Source organism: Tetrao urogallus, assembly GCF_951394365.1.
Source record: "Tetrao urogallus genome assembly, chromosome: 7".
In the NCBI taxonomy this organism is placed as follows: Eukaryota; Metazoa; Chordata; class Aves; order Galliformes; family Phasianidae; genus Tetrao; species Tetrao urogallus.
Window position 1 is genome coordinate 4,201,101 of NC_136820.1, and position 19,500 is coordinate 4,220,600.

General features: G+C 42.1%; 1 protein-coding gene across 2 annotated transcripts in view; it reads right to left on the minus strand.

Annotated features, from left to right (window-relative positions):
• Nucleotides 1-19,500, minus strand: part of PDE1C (phosphodiesterase 1C) — a gene marked incomplete at both ends in the record, with an annotated part of 281,466 nt that overhangs the window by 6,071 nt on the left and 255,895 nt on the right. The window contains one exon of one of the 2 annotated variants that reach the window (XM_079538517.1): nt 2,766-2,831. The exons of the other annotated variant lie outside the window; for it this stretch is intronic. Coding sequence (XP_079394643.1) covers nt 2,766-2,831 — 66 coding nt within the window. The remainder of the gene's footprint in view (nt 1-2,765; nt 2,832-19,500) is intronic. 2 annotated transcript variants of the gene reach the window in all.

Sequence of the window (19,500 nt, forward strand, 5' to 3'; positions counted from 1 at the left end):
ACACTGGCTGCTGTTGGGAGCCCTGGCAGGCCTCCCATACACAGCTGCTTAACCTCATAAACCTTGCCCAGCTGTGCAACTTCTTGGGGTTGGTAATTGGAGATTGAAAAGTTGGTGATGGGTATGAGCAACCAGCTGGCTGGGAAAGAGGTAAAAGGCTCATGTGCCTGCATGGCCTCTTCTTGTCAGCTTCCCTTCCTCAGGAGTGACTAAATCCCACAAAACAGAGTTTCTCTTTCTTTCTCAAGATACTGCATGAGATTCACAGAAAGAACAGTGAGACAGTAACATTTTCTCAAATAGAAAATAGTGTGTGTGTGTGTGTAGTTACAGCACACTATTTCTCAACTACACGTTAATTAGTGCCTGCCTCCAGCAAAAGCAACCCGCCTGAAATGTCATCATATAGGGCATGTAAACAAAAGGCTGTAAACAAAATGCATCACTGGGCTGTGTAAATAGAAAATAGGGCACTGTTATCTGCTTCTCGTCACTTCTTCTGAATAGCTGCATAGGAAGGGCTGTTTTGCTTACTGTATCATAGTAAATAATTTGTGCTGTAAGCCACAGTAACAGGGAACGTGCAGGAAGGTGCCAGTGTTCAGCAGCCAAACAGAGAAAACCCTGAGTTCCTGATTAATGCGTGCATGTACACTAAGGTGTACATCTTTAACATCTTTAACAAAGAGAGAATCAAAACACAGGTCCTAATTTCCCTACGTGCCAGCCTGAAGGGACCTTTACATCTTTACCAGATGAGATTGTCACAGTGAGTGCTGCAAGACAGGCAGAACCAACACGAAGTGTCCTTCAGCAAAAAGGGATGTTACTGAGTTGACTTCTCCCTTCTCATAAAGCATCTTCCCTACTGGCTTTCTAATCTGGACAGTTCACAGATCCCTCGATCAAATAAATTGGGGCACACAAGAACCACTGGAGCAAGGTCGCCCAGCAATTCAGCAGTAAAGAAGGGACTGTACCTGGTAGCTTATGGCAAACCCTCCCTTCTGTACTATATGCTATACCTACCTATTCCTTTGGTGGTCTGAAGGATGAGAAGTATTACACATAAAAGGGAAGCCAGGATTTGTTGTTTGCAAGTATCCATTAAAGGACTGATTGATTGAAAGTGACACAGCATTGGAAAAATGGATGAAATAATGATGCGTAAACACTGCTTGTTAAAAATGAAGAAGGGCCCTGTGCCAAAACATATAAAAAGTGTGCTTGTTTTGAAATTAGACCTCTTTACATTAGCTGCAAGTTATGGCTGGAGTGTGACAAGAATGTTTGATTCCACATTTTTTCCTTTGACAAAACATGGCGTTTTCTTCTTTGGGAAAAGAAAAATCTCCAAAGAACAAGACCTCTAAATACCACCTGCAAGAACATTCTGGGAGAAAACATCCAAAGTAGTAGCTGCCCAATGGATATAAGTACAAGCATTTAACCACAGGCAATACACAGAGCTCACACTTATTGCCACTGTCAGAGGTGAGGTGCTGTCAAGGAGAAGAGGATGCGTTTGCGGTATTTACTGACCGCACTTTGTTTCTAAAACTGCCTGGGGCTGCGTGGGACTTCCTATGGCACCATTGTGCCCAGAGGTTTAAATGTTAGATTCCATAATCGTCTTTTGTTTTCAAACAGGAGAGCGCTGCACAGGGCACACTGTGCCACTAAGAAGAAAACACTGTTTTGAAAACGCTGACACTTCTGCTCTCTCATTTCCTCAGGGGCACCCAGGCAGTGGCTGCAGCTCTGTCTGGCCAAACAGCCTGCCAAGGTGGTGGCTGCAGAAAAGCGTCACGTCAGGAGCATCTTGGAGAGCCAGTAAAGCACAGCAACACAGTAGGGCACGTTGGTGTCGCTGTATGGAGCCATGCCATACCTCACCTGCTGGCACAGCAGCCACTGACAAGAACAGCGTCAGCAAAACTTTTTTACGGCGCTTTCCTGAGATTCTTTCTTGGTGATTTCTTGTTGACTTCCTACAGTTTTACCCTTTCTTTCAATGACTGTGAATTACGCATGCTTGAATTCCCTTGTGTAATGCCCATGAGAAGACGTACCTTGACAATTTGTCAAAACTAAGCTATTATTTTATATAAGTGCTCCGTATTCCTCTCCTTTCATTCTGATGCTTTTGTCAGACAAAGCTGAAGGGAATAAGAAAATGACTATCGTGGTGAAATATCAACAGCAGCATATCGAAGATGAGAAGGACAAAAAAAACCCCACACTTGGGTAGACAAAGCAGCTTCGCTTTTTCCCATCAGGATCCACAAGAAAGGCCCAGGTTAATTTCCTGATCAAATTAAGACTGTCTGTGGAGCCTGCTCTGCGAGCCACAAAACAGAACCACAGAATGGCCAGGGTTGGAAGGGACCTCATGAATCCCCAACCCCCTGCCACATGCAGGGCCACCAACCTCCCCATTTAATACCAGACCAGGCTGCCCTGGGCCCCATCCAACCTGGCCTTGAACACCTCCAGGGATGGACGGGGCATCCACAGCCTCTCTGGGCAGCTGTTCCAGCACCTCACCACTCTCACAGTAAAGAAGAAACATAAGATACTTGTTTAAAACCAAATGAAACGTGGTGAAGATCTTTAAAAACAACAGTTCAGTTGTTGAACCCAGTGAACAGATGTAACTTTTTTCATGTCATACACAGCAGTCACCAGTTTATGCCCATCTCCCCAGCAGCGGGGACCACGAGTGCTTTCTTCCAGAACAGGATAGAGAGGTGATACTGACTGACCTGGCAGTGTGAGGCGGTTTGCTGAGGGACCGGAGCCCAGTGAGACTCCCAAAAGTCGTGCTGGACCTTGAAAGAGAAAGAGTGGTTTCAGCAGAGGTGGATGAATGGTAATAATCTTGCTAGCCACAGAAATGCCTTTTTTGTTAGTGCTGCTACACTGCCAGGTGTTTGGTATCCTCTTTCCGCCATTCTTTTCAGTGTGTTTTATGCTGGGATAACTTCCCCGTGAGACATGGCAAACTGCCTCACTCCGGGAGACCTTTCCATCAAGAGAAATGAACATGAAACACCTTTTCTTCTGTTTATCACTTACCGACTTTGGGCGGTCATCCTGGCAGTTTCACAGCAATCGTGAGTTTCCAAACCTTTGGTTCCACAGACCAGCACCACATCTCAGAGAGCTTTCTCTTCAGCTGTCTCCATGCCCTCATAAAACTGGCACAGACCCATGTTATTGTCCAGGGTGGGTCTGAGGACAGTAACACAGCACTTACCTTGCTCTGTGGTGGTTCAGCAAACAGCTGACCTCACTTTGGGAAGCACGGGTTGGCAGTGGCTCAGGACATTTCTACCACTGGCTATACACAGCAGGGAAGAGACTCCGGTACTGTATGTGCAAGACGAGTTAAGTCATCCAGATCATTAGATGCCATTTCCAAGCAACGTTTTCTCCTCTCATGCTATGTGACAGGCTGGATTTTTGATTCAAAGACCAGTCAACAACATAAAAACCCCCAATATCTTTCAGAAATACATTCACCTCTACTTGTGAGACTGAATGTAAATCAGGAATCAGATTAAGCCAGTAAGAAGGCATAATATGAACAGGACAGGGATGACCACACTGAATGTTCCTCAGAAAATCAACATAGCAGTGAACCTCTCAGAGAGGCAAGGAACGAATTAAAGCTTGAATTTCAATAAAAAAGGAACGCATGAAGCCTTTCAGGGTTGTATTGAATGTCTGTGAACTGTACAACTTCCTCGGAGAGAATGGCTTTGTTCTCCCACTGTTTTACCACGATTTTTTCCTTTTTTTAAGCAGAAAATCAAATAGAAAAACAGCAGTGGTATGGGAAAATTCTAGTTCACAGCTGCCTCCTAAGTCTACCTGTGGCCTAAGCCAATTTCACCCCTGGCATAAGAATACTTTGTAGGAGGTGGTACGTAGAGATGCAGTTGAAATGCTGTGAAAGGAAGCTGGTAAGCAACACGGAGCACAGGATACCTGTGGGACATACACACATGCTCCAAGTGGCATGGGGGGAAAAAGCACAGTGGGTGTGAGCACCGTGTGTTGCTGTTGACTGACCTGCTCTTATGAGCTGTGATTCCAACCTCCCCATGAGAGATCCGAAGACATGGGGTATCTTTGTGCTCAAACACCAGCAGAGCCAATGCAATGCCTCGACAGGCTTCTACCACTCTACATGTGAAATTGCCATCTTCACCTGCAATTAATTTTGTGAGGCAGCTATGTGTATTATTGGATAATGGGTTTTCCCCCTATTTAAATGATGAAACACAGACAATCAAAGACTGTAATAGCATTTGCTGTCACTTTATAAATACGCTTCAGATTTAAAGAAAAAATGCTCCATCTTTAAAAGCTGGATTCGGGGAAGGTGAGAAATCTAAATGAGAACATAACCCTGGCTGAGATACACTATTAGGTCTCAGAATATAAAGTAGCATCTCGTTTTGGAACCAGCTCCAACAGTCTCATAACTGTAGTGGGACTGAGTGCACCTCTGACTTCAGGAACACATCTTGTGTTTACATGCAGACATTGGCAGCACGAGGGGGAAGGCCAGCATCAGGATTCGTGACAGCTAGAGATCATTGCCACCTGAAGAAAGGGAGAACAGTGAGGCTGACATGTGGTCTCCAAACAGGCTGAGATTCACCTCAGAGTCCCCAAATAAGCTATGTGCATTCTCTTGGGAATGGTTTTAGAAATGAGGTAATGCCACCGACTCCTTCTGATCACAGGGGGTTCTACTGAGTAGTGGATGCTGACCAAGCCATGTTCCTACCATGCTTAAAAGCAAGTTGATTATTACTATTAATTAAACTATTAATTATTACTACTTATGGGCAGCGGGAGGCTGCAAAAGCAAACGAAAAGTGTCATGCCTGGACCAGATGTAGAAAGCACCAGTACAAAATGAACCCTTCTGCAATTTTAATTCAAATGGAGTGGAGACCTCGTCGTTTTTATTTGGTAATAGGATGAATATACATGGACTCTGTTACAGAAAACCTGGAATGTTGAAAAATGCTCTGTACATTTAAGAGACCACAAGCCTCTTCTTGCAAATATGGAACTAAAAATAAATACATATTGTTTAAAATTATTCTCAGAACAGTTGAGAATACTTGCATTACATGGCATGATTCATTTCAGTTTTGCATTTTTTTTCCCCATGAGTCTTATCAAACCAAATGTGGGTTTTTTTTTCATCACCCTACCCACCCAATCCCAGGAGCAAATGTGTTGAGTTTTGCTGTTGGCATGGATTTTAATTTGTTTTCCACACCTTGGTGCAAAATAGCGTAACAACCTGCCTCTCTTCCTTGGAAAAGGTTGGAGAACAGGTGTATATTGGTTATGATAGTTTAGTTCAAAAAGGACACCTCCATGATCAGTTCTGCTAATATAAACATACTCTGAAGTTTATGTTCAAGCTTCATACATAGAATTCCCTGCAGAATGCCAGCTGAGCTAAAGTTGTTTCGCAAGACCAAGATCCTTGAATTTGATGAATTTCCCCTTAACCCTCCTACCAATAAGTTTGATGTTTCTTAACTCCTTTTAGGACCTGCCACTGAAGTGTTAACCACAGAGCAGGGAAATCTGCATGGTAGATAAGCCCTCAAATTCATCCCTCCTCCCTGCTGAAGACAGTCAGTGCTGAAGGTGCCTTTGATGGAGGCGCCTGCCCATTCATTTGCCCACAGAAAGGTAGCATCACAGTAACAACGAGAGCTGTACTGTCTTTTTTAAACACGTCGTGGTGGAAGCAGCTCCTACCACAGCACAGGAAGAAAGCACTACCCTGGTGCAGAACCACCCTGCATTTAACGAGTCCTTAGATATCTTGATTATTTACTCTTTGGCCCCAGATGCTGCAGAGGGACCAGCGGGACTTTGCATGCAACTTCCTTTGATTTCAGTGCAACTAAAAGAATGATCAGGCCTAGGTGCTATTTTGCTCAAAGCTGATGTTGCAAACGCAATGGCTTTTGTCAATCAGGGAAGAAGGGGAAAGAGAAAAGGGAAGGAAAATATTCTTGTGAGAATCTGGGCCTATAGACAACCAGAAGTTCTGGCAAAACTCCAACCAGAACCCTACAATAAAAATAGCAGATATTTTTAAAAATTGCATATAAAATTGTATAAAAATATCATCCAAGCGAGAGGAAGAGGAAAAGGAAAAGGCTCACTCTGTCATTCTACTGCTAGGCTTTATCCTTAGAAAACCTCAATGGCCATAAGTAGTTTTGTCTGCTAAATGCACTCCTACGACCACCAGCAGAGACAATGGTATATGTACATTCCTCCTACCACTGGATAGCTTTAAAGCTGGGTTGAGATGAGTACACAGCAGTGACACATATGTATTAGGGAGAAAACAAAAGAAGACAATGCCAGGAGAGTGCTGTGAGGTTTCTGAGTGCTGTTGTGCACTTAGGCATTAGAGTCAATCCACTAAAACTGAGCTCTGGGTTGGGAAGCCATGATGGCCACAGGTCCTGAGCCAGCTGCTCTGAGAGCAGCTCCATTTGCTTCTACATCGTGCTCAGGTTGCCAGAGAAGAGAGAGCTGCTGCTGTGAAGGAGGCACAGAGGACTGATAATGTGTGCTGCAGCGCTGCCTGGGCACAGGTGAGAACTTTCCATGATTGTTCTGGGTGAAAAACAGACACTAGGACAAAGAGACAACAGGCTCAGCAAATGGAGGTGCATGGCCTGCATTCTTTTCTAACAGAAAATGGCAGCATCAGCATTGGTTCTACTTTTATGATAGCAAACAGGGAGAGGGCTGGCTGGAATGGCAAAGCCCCTGGGCCTATGGAAGCAAAGTGAGCACTGCGTTAGGATGCACACCTGCAGTCAAACCAAGAATGGGACACACCTGCTGATGCCACAGCACCTGCTTTGGAGGGAGCAGACTTTGCACCCTGAAATACAAAGCATTTTCCCCTCCCTTCTACCCACAAGATGCAGCTGGCAGTTTGCACAGTCTGTGTTGTCAGGGCTCACTCTTGTCATCAGCAAGGGAGGCCCCATTTCAGAGTGCTTATGCTCAAACATCGCCTCTGAGACAGAGCAGCACTGGTCCAGCACGTGCACTGGCGATGGCTCTGTTCTTTTTAATCACTGGGTGGGGTGGTAGATCAAAAGAGTGACAGAGAGCACTTGATTATGCTGTCATTTGCTGAGCATCACTGGCAAACATCCAATATGTATCATCAGAGGAGGATGAGTTCCATTATTATGAAATAAACTGGGAGGAGAAAGGAGCCGATACAGAATATTTCAGACCATCTCATGAATTTCTAAAGATGGGCTACTTAATTGTAGATGAGGCTTCAAAAGTATTGTCCTTGTCAGTCTCCATCATTTCTGATTGGAATGGATTACTACGCTTTTTAATTTAAAACCAGACCCGCTGCAGAATTCGCAAGGACTGACAATGGAAGTGCTTGTTGTTGCCTTCCAAAGCAGCTTTTCACACAGCGCTGCATCCTACATAGCCTGAAAGCATTTTGCTTCCAGACTGATCTTGTAAGCCTTTGTATGTACCTATGCAATTGGCATATTCAAATGGCAGTCTGTAAAAACACAACGCTCTACCATTTTTCTCTGCCATAACCAACCACGTTTTGGGAAATTTCCCTCCGATCAGAAAATTTATGTTTGAAAAAAGCAACACTGAGAAAAAAGGAATTTTCTTCTCTCATTTACCCATCAGGAACCAAGCTCCCAAAATCCAGATTCGTTCTGCTGCTAAATGTTCTACTGCATTGATACGTGGGGAGTAAATCTAACAGCTGAGGCTATACAAAGGGGCTGCACTTTCAGATAAGCATCAGCCTGCTTAGACTGACTACTGGGAAATACATTTAAAACAGCAAAATTTCCTCTTCATCTGCCACCTATTTTGCCACCTACGACAACAACAACAACAAAAAAGGCTTCTGGCATTGATCTCCCTTCTCTAACATGGAAAACAATGTTAATATACATCATCTTGATAAGGAAACACAAACATCTGACCATGTAACTTGGAAAAGAAAGGCTGTGCTGTTAGTAAGGAAAGCTTTGTCATTAGAAAAGGTAAAAAAAGAACCTTTCACGTGTAAACACTTTTTGCATGCTCTCACACAAACAAATAATTCAAATCATCAAATAAGTGCAGCTCAGAGAACTGCCACCCTTCATCCTTTGAGCCATTTAAATAATGAACAGGGTAATAACCATGATTTTTTTTCACTTTTTTTTTAAATTACGGAGTGTCCAGGAGTTCAAGCACTTCTACATCAGCAGGAGCCAAAGGTCTGCTAATTCCCTGAATACCAGCTGCAGATAAAGTAGAGAACACTGACAGGTTTACCTGCAACCATGTCCCTGCCTGTCTCTAGAGGGCGTCTGGATTCACCCTCTGGCATCGCACCACGGGTTCTGGGATGTAAGGGATGCCTGGTGCTCCTCCAGCAGAGCTCTCTGAGACCAGGAGATCCCTTTGTGCCTGCCTGAGGGGCCTCCCGAAGAACTCCTCATGATGTCAGCCTGCAGCCAGCAGCACGGGCCCTTCATTTGCAGTACTTCTGTCTTATTCCTTACTTGTGCACTCTGAGGCTGGAAAAAGAAGGCATCTAAAAACATAGTTCCTATATATCCAGGCAAAAATTAGGTAAGGATGCAACAACAGAAACCCCTTGCTTTTTATAGAGAGAGACCATGCCACTAGCTGATAAAGACCTAATCCTTTTCCTCTTTTTCTTTTTTCTTTCATGGAATAAAGTAAGAGAAAGCAATTCTGCTTTTTTTTTTTTTTAATATTTATTATTTTTTTACACAATTGCACAGTGGCTGATCTCTAGTTGTACTGGGAGGTGTCTAAACATACCGCTCCTTGGCTCGCAGTGCACTGGCACGGTGCTGCAGAGTGTTCCAGGGAGGCAAGGAGTCTGGTACAGTAACATGGCAATGATCCGGGAAGGGAACTCCATGACACATCCTTTCATCTGGCCTGGTTCCTTTGTAGGATCTCAATCCCCAGATTTCACTTTATACATTTCCAGACTAATAGAAAAGATCTCATGGGGAATTATTTTATTTTAAGTGACAATGAAAAAAATTCCAAAAAGTACTACTAATCCACAGTATCAAGTTCAGATGACTTTAAAAGGGCAGAAAAATATCAGAGCTAGCTGTGACCGCCTGCCTGTGTTTTGCAAGGCATTTTCTGCACATCTGTGCGCTGAAATCACCGATTCTCTGACTATAGCATCTCTTATAGACCAGTACCCTGTTCTTACCTGCAGTCCTAAGAGACAGCAAGCCAACTGCTTCTTTTATAGTTCTTACCAGTGGCCAGTAATCCTGGCAACACAGGTAAAACCTTTTCTAGCCTGATCTCTTACCTTTGTGTAAGCGCATGAGAAGCAAGAACTGACCGGCTGTGAATTAAGCCATCTTGCTTTGCTGTCTGAAAGAAGTCAGTCCCAGAAAGAAAGAAAGCAAAAGCAGATGAAGAAAAATATTTACTTTTTATTATTATTATTATTCTACTGGGCACGATGTAGGTATCTTTAGTCACTGTACGTTAGGTAAAGGTAACTTTAAAAGTATTAAAGTATACTAAACCATCCTGCACCAGTGACCAAGCTCTCGGGCAGGATATGTTCTCCTTGACTCCAGGAGGTCTGACTCAGCAGGGACTGAATCACCACTGTGGTGTTTCATTTGCAGTAGTGATATTTCATAGGCAATGTCCCTCCAAAGAGCCTGGTCAAGGCTGGAAGTCAGCCTGCCGCTCTGAGCTGGGGCTGAATGCTGATGGTGGAGGAAAGGGGAGGTGGAAAAGTGCTACGAGGTGATACAGCCTTTCCCTGACACACCTCCTTTTATCAGCACTCCTTTCTTCACAAAATCTACCCCAGGATACACCCAGAGCTACTGCTGAAGCAGGACACTGTGTGCCCTCATATTTATTTCATTTAAAAGAGCTGGTACACTGATGCCAATGGTGAGACCCAGGAACTGCAAGAGTTACTTTCTCACATCTTTCTTCTGAAAACGTGATTTAAGTGCAACCTTTTCACGGCACGAACCTAATCTAACTCTCTGGCTTTCACCACATGGTGTCCAAAAAAAGAACTCAAAATGTCCCTAGTCTCAATAACTAAAATCTCAAATACAAACACTCCTGAGTGAGAAGGTACTCACATTCAAATGCAGATTTAGGCTGAGCTAACTGCTGTGATGTTTGCTAGTTTTAGGTGAAGCTCGGCCCTTGTACGTACACAGCTTAAGCAGGAACAGAGAACCAAGCTCTAATATAGGCTGGTGGTGAAGTCCTGTGCTTCTGAATATGAAAAAGAAATGCCAAAGAACTGCCTTCCTAAGCCAGTGTTTACACGTTCTCTACACAGCATAGAGCCATGACTGCCATCCGATTCCTTGTGAAATACATTTATGACTAACACAGCACAACCTTATCCTGAATAAAAAGGAGATAGGCAAAAACAACTGTATGTGTAAATACGTGTGCCTCGGTTTCCAAAAGACAGGTAAAATTGCTCACAGTTAAATGGATCCTTACTAAGATTCCAAGGCAGAAAAACACTTACAAACATTTGCTGTTTCTCATAAAAATATACCCTCCTGAATCGAAGCCTGAGTGAGGAGGTTTTTCAGCATTTCTTCCCTGAAATAGGCCAAAATGACGGCTACTGTCCATGTGTCTGACTCTACTGGATGAGACAGCTTTATCCACCGACTCCAGGCATGTGTTTAGGACACACGTCTTCATTTTGTTTTTGTCTGTACTTCTCCAGCCACACTTTTCCTTCCTTTGGCCTGTCCATTCAGTCAGTGATGAAAGAAGTATCACACTGAGATGAAGGTAAGAATTGATCCGTGTGATTCCCTGCTGCCCTTCTTCTCTTAGGCCTTCAGGACAGACAAAGTGGTTACTGGTAGCCAACGAGCAGATGTGGGAAACTGCTCATTATCTGCAATCCCAAGTTAAGTCAGGTACCTCAAACAGTACATTAGTACGTGCTCTCAGAGGCGGACAAAATTTGCCCCAAAGGAATATCACTTTCATTGATTCTTTCTCTCCTTTTACTAACTGCAAATGCACTATAAAATCAAGGGTTGAGTGAGTCTGCCTACTTCTGTTTCGAAACAAAAGCATTTTGCTATCGTTGCATTGTCCGTGATAAGCTCCAAATCCTAACAAATGGCAACTTGACTACAAATTCAACATTCTTACGCATACAATCTTCTACAGCAAGGGTAAAACGGACGTCAAGTTCTGTCTACCAACAATTGGAAAAATCTCTTGGGGAAAAACAAAAACAATAAAAGGGAAATATTATCCAGTGAAGTATTATTACAATCTCATTTTCTTAGGTTCTTTTGCAACATCTTAATATTGTGATTTTGCAAGCTGAGGCGTAACAGCAAAGGGCAGTACCAGCTTTTGAAGATGACTCGTCTGTGTGCTCCACCTGTCCATAAAATTGAACCAATTGCATCAGAAAAATCACCAGATTTTTTTAAAACAAAACAACTTCCCAAAACAACAACAAATGCACACAAACATGAACAAACAAAACTAGATCACACCCCAAAAACCAATGCCCCCACCCCAGAGCCCAGAGTCATTAGCTGTGAAATAGCCAGTGGGAGGAGGAGTGTTTTGGAAGTTGTTTAACGCCTTCCCCGGAAACTGGTCTTTGCGGAAGGAGGAGGAGAACAGGAATGAAGAAGCTCGGCTAAAATGATGAAAGAAATGTGCAGTCTCTTTTTTTTTTAATATATTTTTACTCTTCTGTATCTGGAAAAAAAAAGAAAGAAAAAGAAAAGTGTCAAATGCTGCCTTTCTCCCCTTCATCCAAGGAATGGGTAATCTGGGGAAGAAAACGAAAGGTAACAGTTTAGACAGCCTCATTCACTCAAAGCAGGGTAGTTTTCCTTAACTGCTGAAAAGGCCAAAATGTCAGGTGCAAAAAAAGCTACACGTCTTATTGACTTGACTGGAAATTCCATTCTGTTTTACACAAAGAGAAATCCATTGCTGTCTGGCTAATCCAGCAGAAATTAAACCTTTGGAACTACTGGAATCATGGAACAGAATTCAGCCTTCTTTGCCTTAGAGCTCTCCGATCACCCTTGTTCACTACCTATTTCAGTACTTTTTTGGTCATAAAAGTAACAATAACATACATATGGTTTGGACTGACAAAAAGAATATGCTCCAAACACAAAGGTGCACTAGCTTTTAAAAAGCCCCTTTCTCTCAAACGGTCTGCAGTGAAAAGCAGAGCCTCACAGATGGAGGCATATGTGAGAACTAACAAAGGATGTTCACATTACAGTCTGCCTGACTCCTCTGCAAATGAAAGCTAACTCAATACAGTAAGTGTAAAACCACATCACTGGTCAGATTATGATGGCCTGTGAATTTGGTTGTCCCTTGTTGATCTCCAGAAGCCATTTGCCCAAGGTAACAAGAAACAACATTGGTCTTTTTATTGCATTGTGGATAATAACAGTATCACCAACAGGAAATAATAAAGAACAAAAAAATTACAATACCTATTGGTGGAGCAAAGCCATATCTTTATTGAGAGTGACCAGCCCAAATAAGATCTAACAGGTTCATGAAGTCCAGGGACAAGGCCAAAAGCAGTAACAAGAAATGTTGTCAAAGCAGCACATTCACAACAGAAACAAAAATATCCCTATTCCTGGCAGGAGGAGCTTGTCAGACTTACCCTTAGCCATAGTGTAACAACAGGATGTCCTCCTCTACAAGGAACTTAGGACAAGTCAGGTATGTATGGGCAAGTTATTTATGAAATCATCTCTCACAACAGAGGTATGATCCAAAAATATGCAGGACCCACTTAGAAATTTGCCTTTGATAGATATTTAGAGATTTGACTTAGATAATTAAAATTCCTAACCTCTTCAGAAGCTCAAACCCAAATCATTTGAAGCTAGCAGAATGAAATCTGTGGGCAAATACTAGCAACTCCCTCAGCCTCAGAATTTGTCTGACTAACAGTACCTGGAATGCACAAACGTAGCTGATTTCTATATAGTTATGCATGCCATGAATTAATTTCACAATGAACAGATTTCCTTGAGATAGACATGTGGAAAATAAAATTTCTTCTTTATTTCTAATGAAAGAAGACAGTTTCTAATGGAAGAGGATACTATCCATCCCTTCTTACATGTCCCCCAGAAATCTTCTGGAAAAGCATCAAACAGGAACAAGAGTATTTCACTCTATATCAACCAAACAAGTTCTCTGAATATGTGTGGCATTCTGCTTAGACACATTTATTCTGAACTACACTTTTAGCAGTGGAGTTGAAAGTGCATTTGAAAAGATCTCTCAGGCAAGGAGATTCAATCCAAGGAGACATGAATTTACCTGTAAGGCTGCACAAGCCACAGAAAATGATGAGATTAGAATCTCTGCGTCCCTTTTAGAAAGCCGGTTTCTTTAGACTCTAAGAATATGGTTCTGGGTTTTTTTATTTCTTTAGGCAAAGGCAAAAGGAATCAACAAAACAAAGATGTGAGACTCTGCTACCAGACTGCGTTATGTCTGATGAATGAGTAGCAGTGGTTGCTGAATCATCTGAACCAGAGCTCCAAGTACCACTTAACCCTCCCTTCCATTCCTATGCCATCCATACTCTCAAGACTTCTAACCTCTCCCATCCCCTTTAATGAAACAGGGAAAAAATGTGATGTTTTTATGCAGACTAGAAGTTCCCTGTGGAGACCTGAGTCATACGTTGTTTTCTGGCTCCTATTAGTCACATCATCAGCTTAAGTCAGAACATTCCAGTACAGCACTTGCTTTGAACTGTTTTTCTACTTGGTGGAGCAAATGCATTGGCTTCCTAGCTGAGTTTCCCTTTGGATACAATATAGCTTCCCTAAGACTACCTTAACCTCAGATATGATCCAACCTCTTTTCCAATTCAGAACAACAAATCCAGTGCAAATGTTAGGATATATTAATAGAGCTAATTGGAAGAGAAAAAGAACAAATATGCAGTGCTGTGCATGCAGAAGACTTGTAGTTCACTATGTGAACATGTAGTTCACTTGGCATGTATTGAAATTCTTCATCTGAAATAGCCTCCTTTGAATGCACATCTCTGCCCTTCAGCATCGTCGTCAAATTTATTTTGTGTGTCAGGGTTGAGTACTGGCCCTCCCCTTGACCACAAACAGAAATGCCAGTGACTTCTACAGCCTTTCATGAGGTACCAGCACGCACTGCAAGGTTATGAAGTCCATCCCTGCTATCAGCTTCCAGTTAATACCATGGAATTTTTAACATGTGTTCAATGGAACACAAATGCATATATTTACTACTTTACTACATAGTCTGTTGCACTGAAGTGAAAATATACTGCAGTTTGTCTTTTCCTTCACACAGAACTGCTCAGCGTACAACTGTATGCATATAGCAAAGAATCTGGATGCCAGTTTCGCACAACCTGTGACTCATCTCACACACGACCTCTCCTCCTCTTGTGATAAAACAAATGTTTTGGGGTCCAAGACCTTACCAGAACTAGCACTTGTTGACACTTATTATGCTCATCTAACACAAGCTTTCACAGCCTGCTACCCAGCTGGAGAACAGGAACAGACAGATCCTTGGAGGCACTCTGGTGGAGATGAGAGTTTAGACTGAGTCAAAAACTACACCTGCTCTGCAATGAGTCAGGCTCCTTGCCGAGCCTACGTCACAGGCATTGCTCTACTTGCATCAGCTGGAAGTCAGCAGCCAACCTTCTCCACATGTCTTCTGAAGGGCCTGGCTCAGCCTCTCCAGCCAGGACCTGCCCTCTCCCTGCACCACAAAGTCATGGAATCGCTTGCACTGAAAGGCCCCTGAAAGACCACCTGGTTCCAACTCCCATCGTTTTCTCCCAGGTCACCAGAACCAAAGGGCTGTCCAGCACAGCTAGGGACGATCCCACGTTCTCCACTGCAGGGCTGTGCTGCGAGGGCAAGGTCAAAGTATATGTGTTTCAATTGCATTTAAGAGAAAATGCTCTGATCTCCTCTCCTAAAAGCTGGATGCTACATGTAGGCTATGTGGCAGTGGAACATGGAATAAGGTTTTAGGTTTTCTACACAGACTACCTAGCTTGCCTGGGAGAGCAACAAGACCAATACCAATGTCAATCACAAGTTTTTGAGGTTATTCTCAGTCCCCGTTTCCTCTTCTCAGGGATGTGTTTCTTCAGCATTACAAGCTATACTCATTAATAAAGGATGCACAATGATACCACAGTCATCCAGGAGTGCACATTCCCTGTTTTTTTTCCAAGCAGATGAAGGTAACCTTGCAGTTTATTGGTGAAAAAGAAGTATGCAGCATGTAAAAATCTCAACTTCTAAACATGAAACTGCATGAGCACTCCTGTAGGACAACAGAACTCTACCACGCTGCCAAATAATGTTGCCCTTGAGGTACCACTATCCCAGGGCATTTCTGATTTGTGTTTTAATACGCATCAAAATTAACCATATTCACTTTTAATAAACTACCTATGTGAGTGACATTTCATGCTATTATGATACGAAATCATAAAAAAAAAAGCAACCAAAATTTCAGCATCTTTTTTTATATATTTTTTTTATATTTTGTTCTTTAAGATTTAAAGGAAAAAAATAATCTTATTAAAATCAGATTCTCTCACTGCATCCCAGTAACTACAGTGCACGTGACACCAACTGCCTGTTTTATGTTCTAACACAAGCAGTGTATATCAGAGGGGTGTCACTTTCAGCAAAGTCGAATGGGCAAAATTGATGCACACAATAATTTTTTTATCCTGAAAAGGAAGAGTTGTGGGAAGAGTGTAATAAAGGATAAATGAGAGACACTGAGAAGATCAGCAGGGAACAGTATTCACTGTTTCTCACAGCGCAGGTAGTGGGTTATCAAATGTAATTATCAAGCACTAAATTTGAAACAAATAAAAAGATGTGATTTTTCATATAACACCTAAGCAAACCTTAAATTATGTTTCTTCAGAGTGCTGGGTATGTAAGAGTACTTAAAAGAGGACTCTAAAGAAAATTAAACAAAGTAATAGAAGAAAAATCCATCAGAGGCTATTCAAGATTTGTCCTCTGCATTAGATTCTGTGGAAGAAAAAAGGGTTTAGGTTTAAAGTGCTGCTCTCTTTTCATTATTTCTTCATTAAAGTCTCTGCTATGAAAGGTTGTAAAGTGCTTGACAGAGAGCTAAAGGGCATTCTGGACTGACCCAGCAAGGTTGTTTGAATATTCCTAGGTAAGACAATACAGTGTTGGGAAGTAGCCTCTACGCTCACATATTAAAACAAAACAGAACAAAGCCCATCAAAACAGATGTAAAAAAAATCATAGAATCACAGAATGGCCTGGGTTGCAAAGGCCCACAGTGCTCATCCAGTTCCAACCCCCTGCTGTGTGCAGGTCACCAACCAGCAGCCCAGGCTGCCCAGAGCCACATCCAGCCTGGCCTTGAATGCCTGCAGGGATGGGGCATCCACAGCCTCCTTGGGCAACCTGTGCCAGTGCCTCACCACCCTCTGGGTGAAAAACTTCCTCCTCATATCCAACCTAAACCTCCCCTGTCTCACTTTAAAACCATTCCCCTTGTCCTATCACCATCCACCCTCACAAACAGCCATTCCCCCTCCTGTTTATACACTCCCTTCAAATATTGGAAGTATGTAGAAAAATACTACATACATTTGAAAAACAAATAATTCAAGTGTTCAGATTTTAAAGGAAAATATAGAATTTCCCCATCATTTACAAATTTACACCAATTATCACATTTCCACGAGGCACTTTCCTGATACAGGTTTTTCCAGACTTCCCAAATTTCAGAAAAAAAAAAAAACAAAACTTGGAATATACACACTTCTTACTTCTATTTCTCTGACTCTTCAAATGCAAAAAGCTTTAATCACAACTGATGAGCCCAGGTTTTCCAGTATAAGACTACTCCAAAGTTTGTTCTCCTCCCACATGCTGCTCAGTTCAAGCACTGGGTCAAATGACAACAGAAATGACAAAATTGTTGTATGTCAACTGATGCCATAAAATAATTACTGCAAAACAAGGAAGAAAAACAGTCTGAGTAAATGTGATTGAGATAATCCATAATCCAAAAGGTGGTTAACCTTAATACTACATAGTATTTGCAGCTGATGGGACAGATCTCTAAGCGATTTCCATGGGAACCTCCTGCCAGGATTGACTCCCTAATTTTACAAAGTTATCCCAACAAGCCTGGCTATTTATTGTTTCCCCTGCATGCTAACATGTGCTCAGTGGTACATGTTTCTGCCTGTTAAAGTACTGTTAAAGCTACTCCTGAAGCAGAATAAAAGGATGATGTCCAAAATCTCTATTCTCTTGCTTCTTTTGAGTCAGAGATGAACGAGGCCTAAGAAACAAAGTTCATAAGATCAGTGAAATGAAGAAGAGATATGTGTTACAAGTTCATTCATCTGCATTGTCTGCCTTTTTAATGGACAAAAAATAGTTATTTTTCCAAGGGAAACAGCCAAGTTTCTCTGTGGTGCCTGAGTCCTGTTTAAGGTAAAGAAATATAAATGCTTCTGGGTGAAAACTTGGAATACTTGTTTTGTAACTGAATTCAAGTACCATTACTGTAATTTAGCAGACATCTCAAGTGCTTAGCATTCTTGTTGCTGGGGGGGAAATGACATTAGCAAGGAAGATGTTCTTATTTCTGAGTTTTGGCACACAGTTGTCTCTAAATCATTCATGACTTCAAACAATTTCTAGTCGTGTTCACGTGGATCTTGCGCTTTATGTTTGACAGCTTGCGTTATACTTGACCTGAAATCACAGCAGTGCTGGAAGAAAGAGATTTGTTTAGCTTTAATGTATGCTGAATGACTACTGGTACATTATAGAGATACTCAACTGCAGAGAAGAAAAAAAACAACAATACAACGGCCGCATTGGCAAAAGTTTGGTTGTGCCAAATACATTTGAATTTCCTGAGTAAAGCATGTGAAACTAGTGATGACTAGTGAAACTAGTCATGCATTATGCAAGGTGATCTACAGGAGTAGCTGTGAAAACTTACTCTATATTTGGTGATCAAACATAATTCAAAGTTCTGAACGCATCTGTGGTAAAAGCTAGATCACAGTTTTCATACAGAGATGTTCTGTTGTGGATGCAAACTAAAACCTCAGCCAAAGATATGAACCAGAATTTTGTGATGAGCACTGAGCAAATAATGTCTTGTTTGAATGAGTGAACACACTAAAAAATTGGGGTAATACTTCGCTCTGGGTCAGGCACAAGTAATTACTTTTTTTCTGCCAAGGCAAAAAAAAACTATTGCTGAGGAGTGCTTTTTCAGTGGGAGGGAGGCAGAGATAAAATGAAAGATCATCGTAGAATCATAGGTTTTCTACCACTAACTTTAATAAAACTTTTTTTTTTTTTTTTTTTTTTTTAGCATTTCCTTAAAGCTGGCTAGATACATGAAACCAGTTCAAAGGAAAAAATCTGATTTAGATTTCATCAATGTCTCTTCAGTTTTTGACAATGACTTATTCTTCATCACTTCAATTCCTAAATACTGTAGTCTGATTCAAAATTTCACTTTTCAACTAATGAAACATCCAGTTTTCCTTCTTCTGCATTTATTATTGCCTACAAGGGCTGGGTTTTGACATTAAGAATACCTAAACAGCAGTTCAGGAGCAGAGAAGCTAGCTATGCAGCAGTGAACTAATTAAAGGCAGTAAAGATTGCTTAGAGGGTATGACTCTCAGAAAACTAGCCAGCAAAGTGACTCTCCTCCCTGTCCAGCCTCTGTCGTCTAAATGGGGCAGATTCCTGGGCTGAGCAGCTCAAGGATATCCACCCTCAAGGATAGACCAGGCACACACAGCACAGGTCTGCAAAGTACTCACCAAGCATTCAGCTGGCTGTCTATAGGGTGGAGTCTTTACATTTAGATTCCCATTGTGCTTTTTATCTCTTCCAGCTTCTAGTTAAACTACCTTGTCAGTGGCAGCGTTGCACAGGGAAAAAGGAAGCCTGATTGTCACTGAGTTGAACATTAGCAGATGGAGGGAGGGAGCAAGGACTTCCCCCTTGCTGAAGTGAGACTTCCTATACATCTCTGCACATGCACATTTTCCTAAATGGGATTAGAAGGGCTATAACACGGTAAGATCATAGCTCCACTCCCTGAAATGGCTGATGGTGCAAAAATCAAGGAGGAATGGGCACAACGTACTGCACAAGTTATGCATTACACCTCTAGTGTCATGGCTGTTATCCTTGATGAGTTATCTCTAAGCAGAATTACATGCAAAGGACAAAAGGTAACCTCAAAATGTTCCCTGTGAAGTTAACTACTCAAAAAAAACCATTTAGGTACCTACACTCAACGTTTTACACC